The 21,228-nt window shown below is 38.0% G+C and overlaps 1 protein-coding gene across 3 annotated transcripts in view; it reads left to right on the plus strand.

Moving 5' to 3' along the window:
- The window catches only part of slc18a2 (solute carrier family 18 member 2), a 41,678-nt gene that overhangs the window by 15,893 nt on the left and 4,557 nt on the right, over nucleotides 1–21,228 (plus strand). For all 3 annotated transcript variants that reach the window (XM_048608883.1, XM_020519272.2, XM_048608884.1), the window contains 8 exons: nucleotides 6,973–7,062; nucleotides 7,140–7,183; nucleotides 7,332–7,392; nucleotides 10,407–10,502; nucleotides 11,714–11,792; nucleotides 12,131–12,182; nucleotides 12,809–12,872; nucleotides 14,758–14,877. In XM_048608883.1, coding sequence (XP_048464840.1) covers nucleotides 6,973–7,062; nucleotides 7,140–7,183; nucleotides 7,332–7,392; nucleotides 10,407–10,502; nucleotides 11,714–11,792; nucleotides 12,131–12,182; nucleotides 12,809–12,872; nucleotides 14,758–14,877 — 606 coding nt within the window. The remainder of the gene's footprint in view (nucleotides 1–6,972; nucleotides 7,063–7,139; nucleotides 7,184–7,331; nucleotides 7,393–10,406; nucleotides 10,503–11,713; nucleotides 11,793–12,130; nucleotides 12,183–12,808; nucleotides 12,873–14,757; nucleotides 14,878–21,228) is intronic.

A 21,228-nucleotide genomic window follows, 5' to 3' on the forward strand; every position in this document is an offset into this window, starting at 1 on the left:
GGGTCTAGACCCGAAACGTCAGCTTTCCTACTCCTCTGATGCTGCTTGGCCTGCTGTGTTCATCTAGCTCTACACCTTGTTATCTCGTATTTTCTGTTTCTTTTCTAATGAGAACATATTCAATTTATTCAAGGTATCTATGGTGGCACAGCAATGTATCTTTATACCTTTGTGTTTTATTCGTGAATCTGCTTTTAATCCCTGAAACATATTATCTGTAGTGCAGTAGTGAACAAGTCTTGGCATTGAAATTTAGAAACTTTCTTCTGAGACTCAATAATGGTGAGAAAATGAATCTTTATTCACTGCCTGTCCAATATCAAATATGTCTCAATTCTTGAGGACCAGCAGAAATACTTAGAAACAGGGAAAACTGACTAGTTGGCTGGTCATGAGGCTATTTGATCCCTAGAGCTCTAGTATTAGATTTTGCTTGTAGCAACATGACCGAAAGCTTATTTGTAGCAATGGAGACAAAACATGTATGTACCCCAGCTACTCAGCAATAGCAATTCATTCCTTGGAGTCTGAGTGGAGAAATGGTATTCACATCTTTGGGAAAGTATTTCTGATGATGGCAGTACTGGGAGATTGTCTACATGTTCTGATAATTTGGATTCACTCTACCCATTCTCTGTTACTCTGGGAGAGGACTTTCCTTCTCAATTCTCCAAAGCTTAACTACTCATTATGTTTACCTGATGCACCATACACAACTTTCCATAACTTTCCAGGTTTTCCCCAAACCTAATACCCAAATCCCTATATGGGGAGATACTTCTCACACATCCCTGGAGGGAGGACACATGATTTTGCACTGGATCTCGTATCAACTGAAAGGTCAAACTCATTGTATTGTTTAAACTGTGCAATCTAGATGTTGCCACATATGGTTTGAAGATTTAGTTTGTTCACCAACCTTGGGATGTTACTAAGAGCAAAGTCTGTTTTCATATTTCCCAATTTGAAGCTAAACTATGGTGAAATTTTGGAATGTACACAAGCCTGTACTAATGTGTGAAATATCAGTTTGTGTAAACTCTAGAATAGTGGCATGATATTGTTATGCAAACAGAATGGAGAGTGGGTTCCTGGGATATTTCGACTTGGAGAATTCTGAATTTTAGGGGTAGAATAAAATAAAGTACTTGAAGATGATCAGAGAATAAAAGTAAGAGAGGGAGAGAACATCAGTAAGCAATTATAAAATAACATCGGCAATACTCTGGAAACTGATTCTGCATGTTTTGAGAATGGCTCTCAATGGCATCAGCTACTATAAGGTAGAAAGACAGAAACCATCTGCCATTGCATGTAAGGAATGATAAATGCACATTTTCAAAAATATTCCCATGCCTTAGAGTAAGTGTCAAAGTGTAGTTTCAGACAGGTAAACATTTTCGCTTCATCTAGTCCACAACTCCACGGTATTCTTTTGGTACATTACTAATAACTCAAGTTCCAATTATTGACAAGACCTATCTGGTTCATTCTTCAAACCTACTTAATGTTCCTTTCTACACAATCTGTGCTGGTAACCTGATTGAGCACGATATAAATAAATGTGTAACTGTATACCATTGGTGTTACGCTGTACCAACTATCCTCTCCCTGATATATTCCCCATTTACATTGTTTTTGGTGAGGTATATTGCTTAAACAAACTTTAAAGATCACATCAAACCCTGATAATTAAAAGAAACATTTGGTTAAACATATATGAGACCCAATTACAGAGATTATAACATACTTAAGGGAAGATAATAATCTCACAATCAACAACTTAACAAACTGGGGAACTACGTTATCTCATACATATGGAGAAGATTATAGGTTATGTTTAGAGCAAATAATACTTTAAATGATTTTTAATTATATCTTTCAATTGCACAAATACTTCATAAAGTTTTCTTTCAATTCTATTCGTAAATAAAACCTAAGTCAAATAAAACTGAAGAGGCTCTATTCAGCCTAATTAGGAAATAAAAACCATAAAAATAACAGGTAAGGAATATTAGACAAATGAAAAATAAAATAATTTTATTTTTGATAACTCAAATTCAGTACCAAACCCTCTCCCAAGTCAGATTTTTCACAATTAGATTTCAAGTATGCATCTGAGTGAGACTGTCAAATTAAAATCAAATCTGGAAAATCATTAATATCCGAACCTCATTTTACCGAGTGCTAATGGTACAATGCTTGCCAATAGTCTGGACTGAATTCAAACACAAGACATAAGTGAGTCATCCAAATTCTGTTGGCTCTGTTTTCTTCCTCATGCATTTTTAAAAATAAAATGGAGCACCTTATAAATCTTTCACATTAGTTTAAATTAAGTAGTAATGCATAAATGCCTTTTCACATTTCATAGAATCTCTTTTAAATTACTTGAATTGAGATTATAGGTGAGGAAGCAGTCAAGGTGCTAACAAATGGCCTCTATGCCCCTGAGTTAGGCAATGGGTTTATACAATCAGGCTGCTCTCCTAATCACTTCCTGGAATTTGATCATGGGTGAGGATAGCTCTAAACTAAAATGGTTTTCCAAAACTCAGGTTTAAGTTTTCTAACACCCTTTTTCTTTGATTGTGTAAATCTCCAGCAAGTGCAACTTTTACCTTACTTCTATTTATAGGCCCCAGGAGATTTAAGTATGGGAAGTAAGCTAATGGCCCTGATTTTAGTGCTAGGGAGCTTTCTGCAGATTAGCAGCAGTGAGAGTTCGAAACATCATCTATTGCTCTAAATTAGAGTTCCAAAATATCTTAATTGCTGGGCCCCAGTTGAATTGAAAATAATCTTTGTCTACAGATACCATCCACCAACAGTTAACAAGTTGATCTGCTGGCATTCTAGCTCACCTCTGGGTATGATGTTAGGGAGGAGATGTGTTCCCGATGGGGATGCTTATCTTTCTTTATAGTCTGCTAGTCCCACAAATCAAAGCAAAATTGTTCTTGCAGGCCCATATTGGCTCGGTCATTTAGATCCTGCCGGGTTGACCTGGCAGGAAACAGACTGGCACTTACTGTCCAGGCCACATAGTGAAAATCACAGTTGGGTGCCACTGATGTTAAAGGGAAGATCAACAATTTTGGCTGGGTGCCCTGGCAGCCTGCTCAGGAAAACAGAGAAAAATCAGAACCTGCCAGTTCCAGGCTAGGTGAATAACGCTGTGAATTGACACTGAATCATTAAGGTTAAAATCATCCCCATTCTGCTCAGAGAGAGAAGTTGCAAAGGAAGTTTAAAATAAAAGGAATAAAAGCCTATTAGCAAATTATACTTGGGTTTGCATAAAATTCGTGATTAAATAAAATGTACATCAACAGGGTTCAATCTAATGTGACTGTGAGCACTAGTGTTATTGACAAAAAAGAAAACAGTCACCATATCTTGAAACTGCTGCCTTAAATGTTACATGGCATTGTTTCAGTTAGTCATCCTGTCACGTTGTGAGTCTAATTGTCACTTGTTAAACAATGATCTCTCTGCCTTTGTTCTGAATACATTGTGACTTTGTGTTCTAACGGGTGAACAATCTTAATCAGGGTCATTAGTGTTTGTTAGGTTTTCAGAAAGATTAATGCTAATGCCTCTGCTGTATCTTTGGCATTTGACTAGATCACTTTTAAATTTTCACATTATTCTGGTATCACTCTAATGCAAGTTTCAAGTAGTTTAAATCACCTCTGTCAGATTGAGATTTTGAATACGGAAGATTTTTCACTTTTCAAACACAACCTTTATTACTGAACCAATTTTGTCTTTTCCAAATATTGCTTCTCCATAAAATACATTAATGGAATGCTTCAAGCCACTTCACTATTTGCTCAAGAAAATATGATTCATCTATTTAGTTCTCAAGTATTAATGAGCAAAATGGAGTCAGCAATGGAATATGCAATACATTTTTCCAGTTTGTTTATCTCAAATCCTCCAAAATCAGGTCTCATGCAGCCAGCTGTAGAACGAAGCTTCCTGTATTCTGCTCCAACTATGTGTCAAGCATAAACCTCTGCTGCAGTCCAAAGGTTTGTTTTTATTTCTGCCACCTGAATTTTCATGGGCCATTCTCAATAAAAGGCAGTTTCCTTCTGCCTAAAATATTTCAGTCAGGGCCCTTCTACCATCACACACGGGTGTTTTCACTGCTGAAGTCGAAGCATAATGCAAATCTCAGGTCACTGTGTGAAATGGTAGTATGTTAACCCACAATGCACACAGGGTTAGTTTTCTTTTAGTTTTGTTTTTAACATGTTAGAAGCTTTATACCAATTACTTTAAGCAATAATTATAGCGTCAATTGTATCACAAAACATATGTAAAATGGCTGAACACAAGGATTAATTCATGATAGAAATTAAACACTAATGAGACACAGATAAAAACAACTTCCAGGACTAGTTACGCTGCCAACAGTTGGATTTAATACCTCTGCCTCCCTCAATAGAAATAGGATTTATCCCTCAAAATGAATCTTAAACTGTATGAAATAATAATCAGATCACTGCGTATCTCAGAATTAAATGCAGCTTTTGAAGTTTAAATATACTGATGATTTCCATACTATACATCATGCTTAAACATGACACATTACCACCTGAAATGTTTGTGCAGTCTATAGTGTGTATTATTATATCAAAAGGTAAAGTTTGTTTGATTTCAATGATAACCTCCTCACCAGTATTTGATTGCCATTTCCCAGTGTAATTGTTGAAATCACATAGAAACAATATCTTTTAGACAAACCACAAAATATGCATGGAAGGTGAAAAATTTCAACAAAACTGACGGCAATAAGGACAAGCATCATGATAACTGCTTTCCAAAATAGCCTGAGGTTACTTTCTCTGCACTAAATCAGGATAGGGAACTCAATTTTCATTAAAAAATAATATCAATTGACATCACAGTAAATATAGAAAACATGTTGGGTACAGACTTTAGAAGCCTGATGATTACATCTAAAACTACAAAGTAAATATCTGTGGTGTCAGTGTATGCATTATAGTGTCTGCAAATGGGGTCATGTTATGCCCTCTTCTACACTGGCTCTAGGTTGAGCAATATCTGGATTTTACAAGTTTCATGGGATGAGAGAGTTGGATGGCAAGTCATGGGGGATTTGAAAACAAGGATGAAAATTGTAAAATCCAGATATTGCTCAACCTAGAGCCAATAGAGAAGACAGCATAACATGACCCCATTTGCAGACACAATAAACAAACTCTAATCTCCTGCAGCCCCAACTTCCCTCCAAAATAACTGCACTCCTCTAATTCAGTCTTCTCCATTCTTGATAATGTAATTGCTACACAATGGTTGGCTGTGCCTTCATTTGCCTAGGCCCCAAGCTCTGGAATATCCTACCACCATCTCTCCACTTCATGTTCCTCTTTTAAGACACTACATAAAAACCATTCTTGACCAAGCTTTTGTTCATCTGAGCTAATAGCCCAGTATTTCTGATCTCCAGATCATTGGAAACCAGTCACGTGACCCACGATACACACTAGCACCCCACAAAAGTGCCAATATGCTGACCTCTCTGCGAATTTCCTGGGAAGGTTGACTTGTGACCAGCAAATGTCATGTTTCCTGAAACCCACTGCAAAAGTCTCCTGCTCTGAGCTAGAGTTGGAATGTTCCACAGTTCTCATATCATAGAATCCCTACAGTGTGGAAACAGGCCCTTCGGTCCAACAAGTCCACGCCGAACTTCAGAGCATCCCACCCAGACCCATCCCCCTATAAACCCACCAAATCTGCAAATCTCTGAACACTATGGGCAATTTAGAATGGCCAATCCACTTACTCTGCACATCTTTGGATTGAGGGAGGAAACCGGAGCACCCAGAGGAAACCCACGTAGACACGGGGAGAATGTGCAAACTCCACACAGACAGTCGTCCAAGGGTGGAATCGAGCCCAGATCCCTGGTGCTGTGAGGAAGCAGTGCTAACCACTGAGCCACCGTGCTGCCCCTAAAAAGTTATCCAGGAAATGTTAGTCCACTTAAAACCTAGGCTTACTCCTAGGTAACTACAGAATTGACTACCTCCCAACCCAACCCGAATACCCCTACCTGACAATGTTAATATCCAACCAACCCATGTCCAGACCTGACTTCAACATCTAACTACCTTCCTTGACCAGATCCAACTAACCCCACCAATCACCCTCACCACTAGGCTGAACCAAACTGACCAGCGGATGAACCCCTTTCCCACCCCCTCCCAACCAGATTACCTCCCCCTATCTGATCACCATTCCCAACGCTTCCAGCTACCCAACTCACTCACTCACCCATTAACCAACATTCACACTGGACCTTTAAACTTTCCTTCACAGCAGCTGGTGCTGTGTAAAGGGCAGGAGTGGGGTTTGTTGGGAGAGTTGCCTCATCTCGCCTCTAGTGCTACAGAACTGCTATGGAACTCGTTGATGGACATTGCATTGCACATTCCTGGAGAAGCTGGGCTCAGATGCAAAAGTCAGAGCAGCATCAGGGTGGGGAGAAATTCAAGTTGAAAGGCAGTTTGAGGGTGATTGCTATTCCACCAATATTCGAATTGATATTTCTCTACATGGTTCGATGGCAGGTTTTGTTACATAATGCTTCTGTGAATCATCTTCAGTCATTTTATTAGATTAGCAAGGCAGTACAAATATCAGCTGTTTCTGCTGTTGAAATTAAAGCTAATATTACAAAAAGTCTTAATTATACATTTGTGTATGTGACAACTGAATGGACCTTTTTGAGTGAATTTCAATCATCAGGTTTGGTAAAATATTTCGGGACGTGATTGCTGTGTAAGGTTAAAAGAAATTTATTGTACTAAATAGTCATAATAAGTCACACACACAGCAAATATAATTCTTAGAAATGCATTTTGCTGTGTGATGTTTCATCCACTTAGTCAGTATAAGAAATCCACGCTGATTTTTCAAGTTGACCCTTTACAGTGGGCCCACCCTTTGGCAGTGTGATGTATGAATTTGTGGGGAAGACTGCTCCCTTCCTGATTCTGTCAGTGCTGGCACTTCTGGATGGAGGTAAGTAAAGGAAAAGATGATTATTGTGAGGCATCTAAAATCAATTTAAGCAGAATAACAACTCTTGCCTGCTTTAGCCCTACAGCTGTTTATCCTCCAGCCATCCAAAGCTCAACCAGAAGTAAGTATGATGTTCAGATTATTACAAAATGACAAAACACACTTGTTTAAAGTCATATTAGCACAGACTTTTAGAATATTAATACTTTTCTTGACTCACCCACTATTATATTTACTTTCTTTTGTGACTTTTTTTAAATCTTTTCTAGAGTCATAAGGGGAGCTCACTGTTTGCACTTTTACGTGATCCTTATATATTGATTGCTGCAGGTACTTCACTGATTTTAAGGTTTTCATGTATTTTACATTACTTAATCCATATTTATGTCGAATTTCCAGAATAAAGATAAATATACAACAGTAATACTACCTTGCATTTATTTTGTGAATTTACTATCTTAGTTATGCCCACAATGTTTTACATGTTGGACAAAGAAAAATGGATACTAAATGGGAAGAAGGAATCAATAAATAGATTTATGGAGATGAGCTGAAAAAAAGAGTCGAAAAGTCTTGCACAACTGGTTGAGACCAGGAAATAGAGGAGGTTAGGCCATGAGATTTTCAGAAGGTTGAAGCAAAATAGTTAAAAAAGCCTTCAGTAATGATGGAGCAAAAGGGACAAGGGGCATGATTTGCCTTCCCCAAATTTGGTGGGAGTTGTGGGCATTTGATCAGGTAAAAGGCTGGTAGTGGGGCTTCCTGAGGCAAGACTTCCCTGCAGATCTACCAAGTACCTGAGTGGTACAAGATGCAGTGGATCTTCCCAAAATCACAATTCTCACCAGTTTTCCAGCCATTGTCCAAAACCTAATTTGCCTCCACTCGATTCCACAATGGAAGTAAAGAATGGAATTGTTTCGGGGAGTGCAGAGTACAAGTTGACACATAAGGGTGAACCGCTTCAAGGTTCAATCCCAAAACAACATTGCCTGAAATTCCAACATTGGTAATAGCCTTTCAATAAATTAGAATGCCTGAAGACTATAACCAGTTACAGAATGCAAACCATATATTTGTTATAAAATTTGAGTCTGATAACGTTCTCACAAGTTACCTACTGAAGTTATAGAGTCATACAACACGAAAACAGGCCCTTCGACCCACCTCGTCCGTGCCGACCAGGTCTCCTATGCTGAACTAGTCCCATTTGCTTGTGTTTGGCCCCATGTCCCTCTAAACCTTTCCTATCAACGTACCTGTCCGAATGTCATTTAAATGTTGTAATTGTATTCGCCTCTACCACTTTGTCTGCCAACTTGTTCCATGAACACACCACCTTCTGTGTGAAAAAAGTTGCTCCCCAGGTCCTTTTTAAATCTTTCCCCTCTCACCTTAAACCTATGCCCTGCAGTTTTGGACTTCCCTACCTTGGGAAAAAGATCTTGGCTATTCACCCTATCCATGCCCCTCATGATTTATAGACCCCTGCAAGGTCATCCCTCAGCCCCCTATGGTCCAGGGAAAAAAGCCCCAGTCTACTCAGCCTCTCCTTACAATTCAAACCTTCCAGTTTCAGTAACATTCTTGTGAATCTTTTTTGCACCCTTTCCATTTTAATAACAGCCTTCCTTTAGCAGGGCAACCAGAATTGTAAGCAGTACTCCAAATATGGCTTTACCAATATCTTGTACAGCTATAACATGATGTCCCAACCCCCGTACTCAATGCTCTGACCAATGAAGGCAGGTGTGCTAAATGCCTTCTTCACCACCCTGACTACTGCAATGCCACTTTCAAGGAACTATGTACCTGAACCCCTAGGTTTCTCAGTTGGCAACACTCCATAGGGTCCTACCATGAACTGTGTAAGTCATGCCTACTGAAGGCCCAATAATTGCTGTTTCCCCACCTGTGGCCCTTCATTGCTCCTGAGAATTGGTTACCTTGCCCTTGTAAAAGGAAATAAAATATTCTGAAAATAAATTTCACTTAGGCAATGTTTGCTCAGAGGAGACATTCGGGAAGTGCATTAAGGATTAATAGGATGGCAAGAAAGGGACAGTTGTTTGGCTGGAGTCAGTGAGGTCTTGTGGATTTTAATTGCATCATTCACATTTCCATTTACACTGTGTGAATATGGATTATTCTTCCAGCAATATTTCAGGAAAGGCAGAAGAAGTTCAACCACACCACTAGCTTAATGTCTTCCATTTATACAGTATTTTTAAAGTAGATAAATGTTCCAAAGGGGATCACTCATGAATAAACAGGTAAAAACCTGATTCTGAGCATAATAAGGATATATTATAAAAGGAGGCAGATTTTAAGCAGAGTATAAAAGAAACAGAGGAGTGCAGAAATGTTTAGGGAGGTATTTCCAGAACAAGGAACCTAGACACCTAGAGGCATGACTGCCAATATTGAGGTAAATCAAGGGAGGGATGCTTCACAGGCTAAAATCTGGGAAATAGAAATTCTGGAAGGTCTTCGGATTAGAAGAGATTACAGAGGTTGGGATGGAAAAGGTGTTGAAGTAATTCAAAATTGAGAATGAGAATTTTAAATTGGAGGTTTTGGACCATGAGCTTTATCAGTCAATAAGAACCTAGGTGATGGATGAATGAGACTTACTGTATGAAAGATTTCTTTTGGATGAATTGAAGTCTAAGGAACATCAGTGTGAGAATACATTTATTGACTCAAGTGACCCTTCTAAATAGTGAACGTCTGGCCCTGAGTCTCAGCCTGCATTATAAGATACTCTTACTAACCACACTCATTACTCTATAGCATCTGGTCACAGAGTAATTGCATATAACTATAGCCAGATAGCCCCAAAGAATTGGTGTTATTCATTCACAGCAGAATATACTTAGCCAGATAGAGGGACTTTGATGTCCTCATATTAATAAGTGCTGGCAACTTGCAAAATAATAATTTATTGCATTTATTCAAAATTTACATCAAAGGTTATTCTATCATAATCTTTTGTGCAACCATTGATTCAAGCTTAGTAAACAGGATCGATGTGTTCTGTATTTCATTAAACTTGTTGAAAATTGAACAGGCTTGTTTGCTTAAGTGGTTTAACCTTTCAATGATACATATTAAAAAGCAAGAATAGAAGCATTTCATGTAATTATACCCACTGCTTGATTTGACAGTGTTCCCTTTTGTCAATCCTTCCTTTGTTAGAACTACTTATGATAAAGAGCACATTTTGCCAAAATCATATTTTATTAAATTCATTTAGTGCATTCCAACCTTTTTACTTATAACTATATATTTGAGAATTAATAACTGTTGGAGTTTATTAATAACTTAATTCTTGTTTTCATAAGGAGCCATATGCTTTGCAAACATGGGTATTGCGATGTTAGAACCAGCCTTACCCATTTGGATGATGGAGACCATGTGCTCCCCAAAGTGGCAACTGGGTAAATATAAAGCTATACCACTTTCTCACTTGAAGTTCTGAGTAACCATATCAGAATCTTTTGGTAATCATGGGCAGCTACGTTGTTAATGCTTCATGAAGATTGCTGTGGTTAGTGTTTTTAGCAGAGCTCTGAATAAAGGAAAACAAAGACTTGTATCTATATAGTACCTTTTATGGCTACAGGATATTTAATATCTAAGTAGTATAGTCACTGTTGTAATGTTGGAGAAACCACAGTCAATTAGTGCAGGGCTGGCTTCCACAAGCAGCAATATGCCAATAACCAGCTAATTTATTTTTGAAATGCTGACTGCGGGATAAATGTTAACTAGGGAATCGGGGATAACTCACCTGCTATTCTTTCATTTCATGGGATTTTAAAAATTTTACCTGAAGAGGCATGTAGGTATCAAAAAACATCTCATCCATTAAAAATAAGCATCCTGGCAGTGAAGCACCTCTATACAACATTGGGGTGTCAGCCCAAACGTTTGTACTCAAGACCTGGAATCAGACCTCAAATCACAACCATCCGACTCAGAGACAAGCACACCATCACCTGACTCATAGCTGACAGCACGAGCTATATAATGAGACTGGGTTTATGATCTTACCTGAAATACTCAGCAGACAGAACCTTCATTAACAAACATTTTGCCACATTAAGAAATCAAGGCTGTCGTTCACTCCACAATAGCTTAGTTCAATTTTGACTTGTCTCCTATCAATTGCATTGTTTAACCTTTGTAAATTCTGACCTTTGAACAGATTTACACATTAATATTTGCTCAATCTACACACGTCAGATAATTGACCTGCATTGCATTTCATTTTGTGCATAGAAAGTAACAGTTATCCTTATAATTCATGGCATGGTTTTTACATGTTCAGCATTGAACCACATAAAAAAGTATTGATGCTACTACTGGTTAATATTAAGTAAATATGCAGCTCAGAAAACATAGGAGAAATCTTGCATGGTATAAAAGTAACTAGTTAAAAGGCACTTTTCAAATAGCTGTATCGTTACACAAGTATTATTCTTGTTCTTTTGTTAGTCCAGCTAAGCCTACAATAGGAAATTAGAACAGTTTATTCATACTGCAACATTTTATTACCTCTACAGTTATCAATACCTGCTTCTTGCAGATTACAATTTCATTCCATTTGAGTGACATTAATACTGATAAGCTTTATTGCGGTTTTCAGGTGTTGCTTTTGTTCCAGCAAGTGTCTCGTATCTAATTGGAACTAACATCTTTGGTGTTCTTGCACACAAAATGGGCAGGTAGGAAATTACCTTGTGAACCATTTATTGAGTATGTAGGTCTCACAATCTGTGCAATGGATTTTGATGATTTTAATAATAAAAACAGATCAATAGATTTCCAGTGATTCCTGACTTAAAGTATCTTTAATCATCTAATACCCTATGTGTCTGCCTCACAGGAAATGAAATCACATGGGTTTATTTTATGAAGGAAAGTTTATGGGCTTAGCAGACAGACTAAGCCATCTCTCAGACAAGTTATATTAAGGGAAAGTCAGTTTCTGAATACGAAAGCACTTGAATGGTTATCATCAGCAAATCCTGCCAGTATTCACCAGTTCTTATCTCTTCCTCAGGTGGTTGTGTTCTCTTCTGGGGATGATAATTGTCGGAATAAGCATTGTTTGCGTAAGTTAACAATAATAATGGGGTTATCAAATGACTTGCTGTAATGAAGTGAATTTGAATGTTCATTTCACTCACCTTTTACTACATGTGGCATATTTTCATTTCTGAAATTGATTAATGGCTTTTAAATTTAGTTAAGCTTTTCCAATTAATTGCTGGTACTTAACCTTTCTTTTGATGATACACTACAAGAACAATTTAGGCATGATTTCATTGTTTTGAACACTAACAAATGGTATAAAAGCAACTGGTGAAAACTCAATTTTCAAAAATTTTGAAAAAGACAATTTCCAAAATGTTGAATGAGTTTCTGGGCACATGTACCCCCCCCCCCCCCCCCCCCCCCCGCCACCTTGTAAGGGCAATAATATTTTATACAATTTATATTCCTAACAAGAGCATAATGTCAGAATTGAACTCAGAATGAGGATGGCAAATAAAGTCCAGGATAATCCAATTAATTCCTTCCAGTACGATAAAAGAGAAACAGTTGTTAGAATTGTAAAACATTGAAAGGATACTGAAATGGAACTGCAGCATTTTTAAAAGTAAGTCCATCAAATATATTGAGAATTTAGAGAAATTGATTTTAAAGATGATTAACAAGTTTGTTTCATTTATGACAGGTACCACTTGCTAAGAATATATATGGTCTCATCGTACCAAACTTTGGAGTTGGTTTTGCCATAGGTGAGCAAACCTTTGTTAGTAAGACAATGACTTCATAAGTAAAGAATAACAGGCAGAACAGCATCTTGTGGAAGAGAATATTGTTTGAAATTAAGATCAGCTCCAGTAATTAATTAGTTAATCTTTAGCAGAAGTTGGAAATTCAGCTTTACAAAGTATCACAGGCTACAGTTATATTCTTAAAACCAAAAGAACTGCTGATGCTGGAAATCAGAAATGAAAACAGAAATTGCTTGAACGCTCAGCAGGTCTGGCAGCAACTGTGGAGAAAAATCAGAGTTAATATTTTTGGTTCAGTGACACTCCCTCAGAACTGATGGTAAGCTAGTTAAACATTGATTTGTATGCAGAAGATAGGGTGGTGAGAGTGGGTGAGGAGTAAATGATAGGTAGAGATACAGCCCAAAGAGAGAGAAGAATGGTTGGACAGACAAATGGGTGGACAACGATCAGCCTGTGAGAATGAACAGCTACTTGTGGACAATTAGTGGCTAACAATGGGTGGTGTGTAATAGCAGACCATTTGATTACAAGGCCTGGTGTGTGGGGTTTGGGGTAAGGACATGAAAGAAGGTGCCTCAAACCATGTAATTGTTGAACTTGATATTGAGTCCAGAAGGCTGTAGAGTTCCCAATCAGAAAATGAGGTGCTGGTAGCTACCATCTGTTCTGAGGGCCACTGAACCTGAAACGCTAACTCTGATTTCTCTCCACAGTTATATTCATGTAACGCTAACTCTGATTTCTTTCCACAGCTATATTCATGTTAAAGTGGTTTTCTGTCCATGCCAATGTAAGATCAAGAATTAGAGAAACTATTTTATTCTCTACTATCTTCTGAGTGAGTGGAGCCCTCTGGATTTATTTGATTTTGTCTCAAATGCAATCTAACCTCAGTCATAGGGTGATATATTAAATATACAGGCCTCAGACCAGTACCTATAGAGTGCACTATGTATCTGGCAGCATAGCTTTAGTGGATTAATACTTAAAGTTACAATTGGAACATTTTGCCAATCACAAGATCTATTTTCATGGAATGAAGCAATTGAATGGCTTCATGGTTTTGATCTGTGCAAAAGATTGAGCAACAGGCATGTCAGTCCAAATGGTATTTTTTGTTCTTAGTCAACTGCATCAATTAACATTACATGATACATATTTCTCATAATGCTAGAGAAAATCGATTTGAAAAAAAATTTAAAAGCTGAAGATGTAAGGTTTCTATTTTATGAATACAGGTGAATTGAAACCCAAGTTTCAATGTTAAAAACACAATGTGCCAGTTCACAGTATTATCCAACTTGTACTATTGACACATTTCTGGCGCAGTCTTGCTCTCTTCCAGGCCAGTAGAATTGTTCAATAAAATTAATTAATCGACATTTAAACAACACTTTATTGGTTAAATGATCAGTGTAAATTATATTTCAATATATCATTTGGATTTTTTGGAATTAATTCATAATAACATCATGCAATTTTATTACTGCGTGTTATGTTTCTACATCTGAATTTTTCACTCCATTTTTAAAAGAACACACTATGTACATTAAAAAAAAGTCTTGGTGCAACTCACAATTTAAACAATAAGTAAAATATTGGAAATTTTCAGCAGACCAGCCAGAATCTGTGGGAAGAGGAACAAACTTAACATTTTAATGACCTTTTGTCAAACATATTTTTGTTGCTAGATAATCATTAAGATGGCATAGCTACCTGACCTTAAGCCTGAAATATGATTTTCCAGCACATTAACGTATATTTTAGTCATTTTTTTATAACAATCACCATGATTGTTTTAAAAGATGTGCTTTGAATTATTCTAATATTTGTTGTTTGCAGCTAACTTGATCATGCCTAATCAATGTACTATTCCTTTTAGGAATGGTAGATTCTTCTATGATGCCTATTATGGGTTACTTAGTGGACTTGCGTCATGTCTCTGTGTATGGAAGTGTTTATGCAATTGCAGATGTGGCATTTTGCATGGGGTTTGCATTAGGTAAGTTTACACAGTACTGTTGGGAATTTAAGAAGTATTTAAAACTTGTTTGAAAGATAACAAATCAAAGATGTTGCATTAACTTTTAAGCACTTTTAAGTCCTCAGCTGTACGTATTGAACTTGAATACTGTTAATTGAACACTAGATGGCCTCAGACTGGAGCAAGGTATTTTTATATTGAATGCTTTGTTCAGAGAGAATATTCCAGAAGGCCTGAAATGAAAGCAGTTATTATATTGCTGCACTGATTGAAGGATTATCGGACATTCTAACACTTCCCAACAAATGAGGTACCTTTGATGTGTAGTTGCTGTTGTTTCAGGGGCAATGCGGCAGCCATTTTGTGCACAGGTTTCTGAAATGAAGGAAATGATTAAATATTCTAATGTATTGGTGGCTGAGAATTAATTGCTGATCATGTACCTCTCTGATAATGCAAAGCAAGCTTGCTTGACAACATTCCAAGAGTAATGAAACTCTGTATTCTTATAGAACAAAAGTATGGGTATCCATATTGAATTATCAGTTGTAAGTTCAGACTTAGACATGATGTTTGTTGAAGGCTTTTAAAACCACTAATGCTGTGATCCTCAGTGGATGACACTGTGCAATCCAATTATTAATAATTATGGTAAACACTTTAGTTTTACACAAATAACCCATGTCGTCTGAAATGTTCCAGAAATTGCTGTGTAAATGGGAGAAGTTGGGAGAGAAAAAATATCAATGAAGCAAAACAATATATACATAGTATCCAAGATATGATTTGGCAATTTTTGGTCTTTGGGCAAGATCCAAGAGTCCAATGACTTAAGTCTAGCCTATAGCTGTACAATTGCCCAAATCTCATCAAATCAGCACGACAGCTGCATATCAGTTTAAGAGGGGTTTGCAATGTAGTAGTCAGTGTAACTAGTGGATACTAGCGAGGAAAGCAATGTCAGGCTGAGTAAAAGATTGAGTGAAAAGCCTCAGAGATTAGTGTTGGTCTCCAATCTCTATGCAATTCAGAAATAGCAGATAAAATTGATCAATTTTTCAGATAATACTAAATTAATGAGCAGTCAAGACTGATAAAGCTGTGACAGAAGAATGTAGAAAATTTGCCATAGGCAGAATTATGACCAATTACATTCACAATTTGGTGTGAGCTATTTGACATTGAAAGGGGGATAAAAAGAGACATACAGATATTTAATAAATGGTGCCAAAGCTGAAAAGGGGAAAAGCTGAAAGAGATCCAAACTGATAATGGATTCACGATTTAGGATGTTCAATTTAGGAAAATAACTAAGAAACTAAATTGAATGCTGGTATATTTTCAAAACAGTAAAAGTCTGTGGCATTTGTTGCTATCACAACAGATTTTCATGAAACATTCTTTTACTGCAGTCAGCCTGCTCATTAAAGTTCAAGAAAATCATCAGAGCCCCAGAAGTAAACATCAGAAATAGCACATTGGCCAATTGCTCATACTGGAGAATGAGTTAAGAGGAAAGGTTAGACATCAGATCTGTCAGTCTCGAGGGGGAAAAAATGACACAGGAAAGGATTAGAAAAACTAATGTCTCAGGATTGCTGTGGTGGTCCAACAAGGTTCAACACAAGCTGGAAGAACAATACCTCATCTTCTGCTTGGGGACCTTACAGCTTTCAGGACTCCACATCGAGTTTAACAATTTTAGAGCCTGAACACCTCTTTCCATATTTATTATCTACCCTCACACTCCAGTTTTTGTCATGACATGGTTTGCTTTCAGCACAGCCAACCCATTTTTCAAGGACTTATAGTACCCATTTTCACCTATCCAGCTACTCTTATTCCCTACCTTACAATCAACAATCCCTTTGTCTGCCTACATATTTTTCCTCTCTCTGGGTTCGGTCTCCACCTATCCACTTAACTGATAGCTGCCATCAGTCTGATCAAGGGTGACTGGATTCGAGATGTTAACTCTTTTCTCTCCATAGATGTTGCCAGACCTGCTGAGTTTTTCCAGTAATTTCTGTTTTTGTTGTTTCAGATCTCCAGCATCCACATATTTTGTTTTATATGAGAAAAACTGATCATGAGGACCATTTCAATTTACAGCACATTAGGAAAAGGGATTACAGATGAAAACAGTAAAAGGCAAATTCCAACATAAAATTTTAAAATGCTGGAAATGCTCAGCAAGTCAGGTAGCATCTGTGGAGAGAAAGAATTTATATTACAGATGGATGACCTTCCATCAGAATAAATTCAGGGCTGCTGACAGGAAAGACCAATCATCTTAAGTTTCTTGAAATCACCCCTTGAAATTTTGTTTATGCTCATTGTCTAGCCCAATCTCTCATCAATGAGATCTGCGCACAATGATACAAATGAGCTAACCTAAGAAATTTTAGTAAAATTTACAGATTATAATTCAGGCAGATTTAGATTGAACCTCTGCATCAGATAATGAGAATCAGTTTCAGGTTTACATAGAGGCAGAGTAATTTCCTATTTTAATCTTTTGTCGAAAGAGCTGCACTATTGAATACACTTCCATTTTTTGGCAGAATACTTGTTACCAAAGATTTTTGGAATGTCTGTTATCTTCTCTTTTGTTGTTGATTATTGTAATGTCTGTATGACAATCATCATAAAATCATTATATGACTGGTGGGGCAGAACAATATACTGCTGTTGAGACCTTCCAGTGGTCACAACGCTGTTACCATATTTAAAGCCCACCTGCACACCATTTCAGATGTCGCAGGCTAGAAACCAGCTCTTACACTGTGGTTGGGCACCGCTATCCCCAAGGAAATGGCCGAGAAAGGCAAGTCAGCTGCTTGCTTTGTGATCCTGGAGGTGCAGGGTGGATGGTGGAGAGGAGGGCCAGCCTTTTTTCCGCAGAATGCCAAAAGAGACCATAGCACCAGACACAGCTAAACTGAACATAGAGAACCACCCAGGTTCTCCCAGGTCAAGAGAAACTCACAGCAGGTCAGTAAGAAGATTAATGCTGTCCACAAGGGTCACACTCACAGGATCAGAATTCACCCAAACACTGCCACTGCACAAAGCCCCACAAGGGAAGTGAGGGAAATATTTCTGTGATTGGGAAATAATAGTAGTGAGAGGAGACTGGGGATTGAACGTCACAGCTAATGGAATTGAGAGATGTGTGATAATGGAGAAGAAAAATAGAGATTTAAGCACTTTTTTTAAGAAAAAGTGATTTTGTCCAAATACATCACCACATTATTATTTTGCAGGAGTTTGTGAGGGTTTGTAACTGCTTAGAGCAGCAGGGTGCCACACTGCTGTTACATTCTCAGGTTGCCATTGCACTTTTTATTAGTTAAAGTAGATTTTCACACAAAGGCCAGTAGCAAATTGCATTTCCATTTTTCCGTGTTGGAAAAGAGTTGATGCCACAAAGTGCACTTTTGACCCAATTTCAATTAGATTTTAGACACAAAGCCTGAAGCCACGAGAACTAAAGTCTAGAGGCAGCCTCAAGTGCTCCTGTTAAACAGAACTCAAAGGAAATCCATTTAAGGTGTTTGGAACTGATGTTGAATGTACAACACAATGCAAACAGACGAATACATGCTTACCTGATTTCTGTGGTTTAACCATGTTTATTCGAACTAGAGAAAAGACAATCAGTGATTGCCTGATAACAGCTAAAATTATGACAAAAGCCATAGATGAGAAAAGACCTTATGGCCCATTGATTCTCATCTCTCAGTTAAATTTACGCAGTTTGAATTCTGACTGTTTATTGAGTAACTCATTTAAAAAAATAACAAACTGCATATGTGTAGATACTGGGCTTCTTTTTATTAATCAACTGAATTATTTCTAGTGTCGATTTTTCCAAACTGTGACCAAACAAGTTGAAGGCCACTGGCTACAGTAGAAGCAGTAGCCACTATCATCATTCTGGGTAATGTTAAAGTGCAACTCAGTCAGTTATTATTTCCTGCAATTGTAAAAAAGTTAAAGTAATGATTGGAAAGAAAATTATTACATTTCCCCTACAATAATGTACAATAAATTATTTTTAATGCAATTAACTTGAGAAAAATGTTTTTGTCTTTAAAATCCTTGTATCAATGCAAGTTGCAGTATATAAATGCAATGAGAAATGATTGAAGGAATTAGAAACTGCAATGTTTCACTTGATCTATTTTCCATAGACACAACCTGAATAGCCATGTCCATGTGGTTTAAAGTAAGAACTCAAACTACACCAGGTTATAGTCCAACAGGTTTATTTGATATCACAAGCTTTTGGATTGTAGCCCCTTTGTTAGGTGCAGTGAGAGAGAAGAACATGCAGACACAGTTTATAGGCATAGAGATCAAGGGCAGCGTGATCAAAAGATCATAAAACTGATGTGAGTGGTGTGTAAGATAAAAAGTCTCTGCAGGTGTCCAAGAGTGTTAGATGGTGACTAAAGCGTCAACGGCTGAATAACCAGCAAAGGGATGACCTATAATCCGGCAGAGAGATAATTAAAAAAAATTAAAAGTAAGGTGTTGCTGGACACAAACTAAATAACTGGAATAACATGATAGATACAAGAGTCACATGCCAAGGGTCTAACCAAAGTAATAAATAATTCAAAACTGTATAAACAAATTAAGGTTGAGAGATCATCATTTATCAAGGTGACGCTGTCAAAACAGGACAGGAAGGAAGATTTTACAGATACAGAAGTGTGGGGAGGGGGTAACATGTAGTGCGACATAAACCCAAGATCATGGTTGTGGCCGTCTTCATAGGTACAGAACTTGGCTATCAGTCTCTGCTCAGTGATTCTGTGTTGTGTATCTCAAAGTCCCCCTGAGAGGATATTTACCCGAAAATTGGAGACTGAATGCCCTTGACCACTGAAATGTTCCCCAACAGGGAAGCAACATTCCTGTCTGGCGATTGTTGCACAGTGTCCATTCATCTGTTGTTGTAGTGTCTGCATGGTTTCACCAATGTACCATGTTTAGGGGCATCCTTGCCTGCAGCGTATAAGATAGACAACGTTGGCCGAGTCACATGAGTACATGGTGAGTGGTGTTTCCACGTGTGATGATAGTGTCCATGTTGAAGATCTGACAGGTCTTGCAGATGTTACCATGGCAGCGTAGTGTTGTATTGTGGTCGATGTTATCCTGAAGGCTGGGTAGTTTGCTGCGAACAATGGTCTGTTTAAGGTTTGGCGGTTGTTTGAAGGCGAGAAGTGGACGCATAGGGAAGATTTTGGTGAGATGCTGATTGTCATCGATGACATGTTGAAGGCTGTGAAGAACATGGCGTAGTTTCTCCACTCCAGGAAAGTATTGGATGACAAAGGGTACTCTATTGGTCATATCCTGTGTCTCTTCTGAGGAGGTTGTTGCAGTTTTTCACTGTGGCATGTCAGAACTGGCAATCAATCAGCATCTCACCAAGATCTTCCCTAGACCTCCACTTCTTGCCTTCAAACAATTGCCAAACCTTAAACAGACCATTGTTCACAGCAAATTACCCAGCCTTCAGGACAACATTGACCACAACACCACACTACCCTGCCATGGCAACCTCTGCAAGACCTGTCAGATCATTGACATGGATACTACCATCACACATGGGAACGTCACCTACCACGTACACAGCAGATAATCATGTGACTCGGTCATCATTGTCTCTCATACGCTGCAGGCAAGGATGCCCCGAGGCATGGTACATTGGCGATACCATGCAGATGCTACATCAATGGGTGAATGGACACTGCACAACAATTGCCACACAGGCATGTTCCCTCCCAGTCAGGGAACACTTCAGCAGTCAAGGGCATTCAGCCTCTGATCTTCAGGTAAGCATCCTCCAAGGGGGATTTTGAGATACACAACAATGTAGGATCACTGAGCAGAGACTGGTAACTAAGTTCTGCACCCATGAAGATGGCCACAAACGTGATCTTGGGTTCATGTCACGCTACATGTGATGCCCCCACACTGTTCTGTATCTGTAAAATCTTCCTTAGTGTCCTGTTTTGACAGTGTCACCTTGATAAATTGTTATGATCTCTCTACCTTAATTTGTTTGTATGGTTTTGAATTACTTATTACTTTGGTTAGACCCTCAGCATGCGGCTCTTATACCTATCATGTTATTCCAGTCATTTACTTTGCCTCCAGCATCACCTTATTTTTAATTTCTTGTAATTATCTCTCTACCTCATTTAATCAGATTATAGGTCATCCCTTTGCTGGTTATTCAGCTGTTGACACTTTACTCACTGTCTAACACTCTTGGACACCTGCTGAGACTTATTATCTGACACTCCACTCACACCAGTTGTATGATCTTTTGATCTCTCTGCCTATAAA

The sequence above is a fragment of the Rhincodon typus genome, chromosome 20, assembly GCF_021869965.1.
Source record: "Rhincodon typus isolate 14 chromosome 20, sRhiTyp1.1, whole genome shotgun sequence".
NCBI classification, from domain to species: domain Eukaryota; kingdom Metazoa; phylum Chordata; class Chondrichthyes; order Orectolobiformes; family Rhincodontidae; genus Rhincodon; species Rhincodon typus.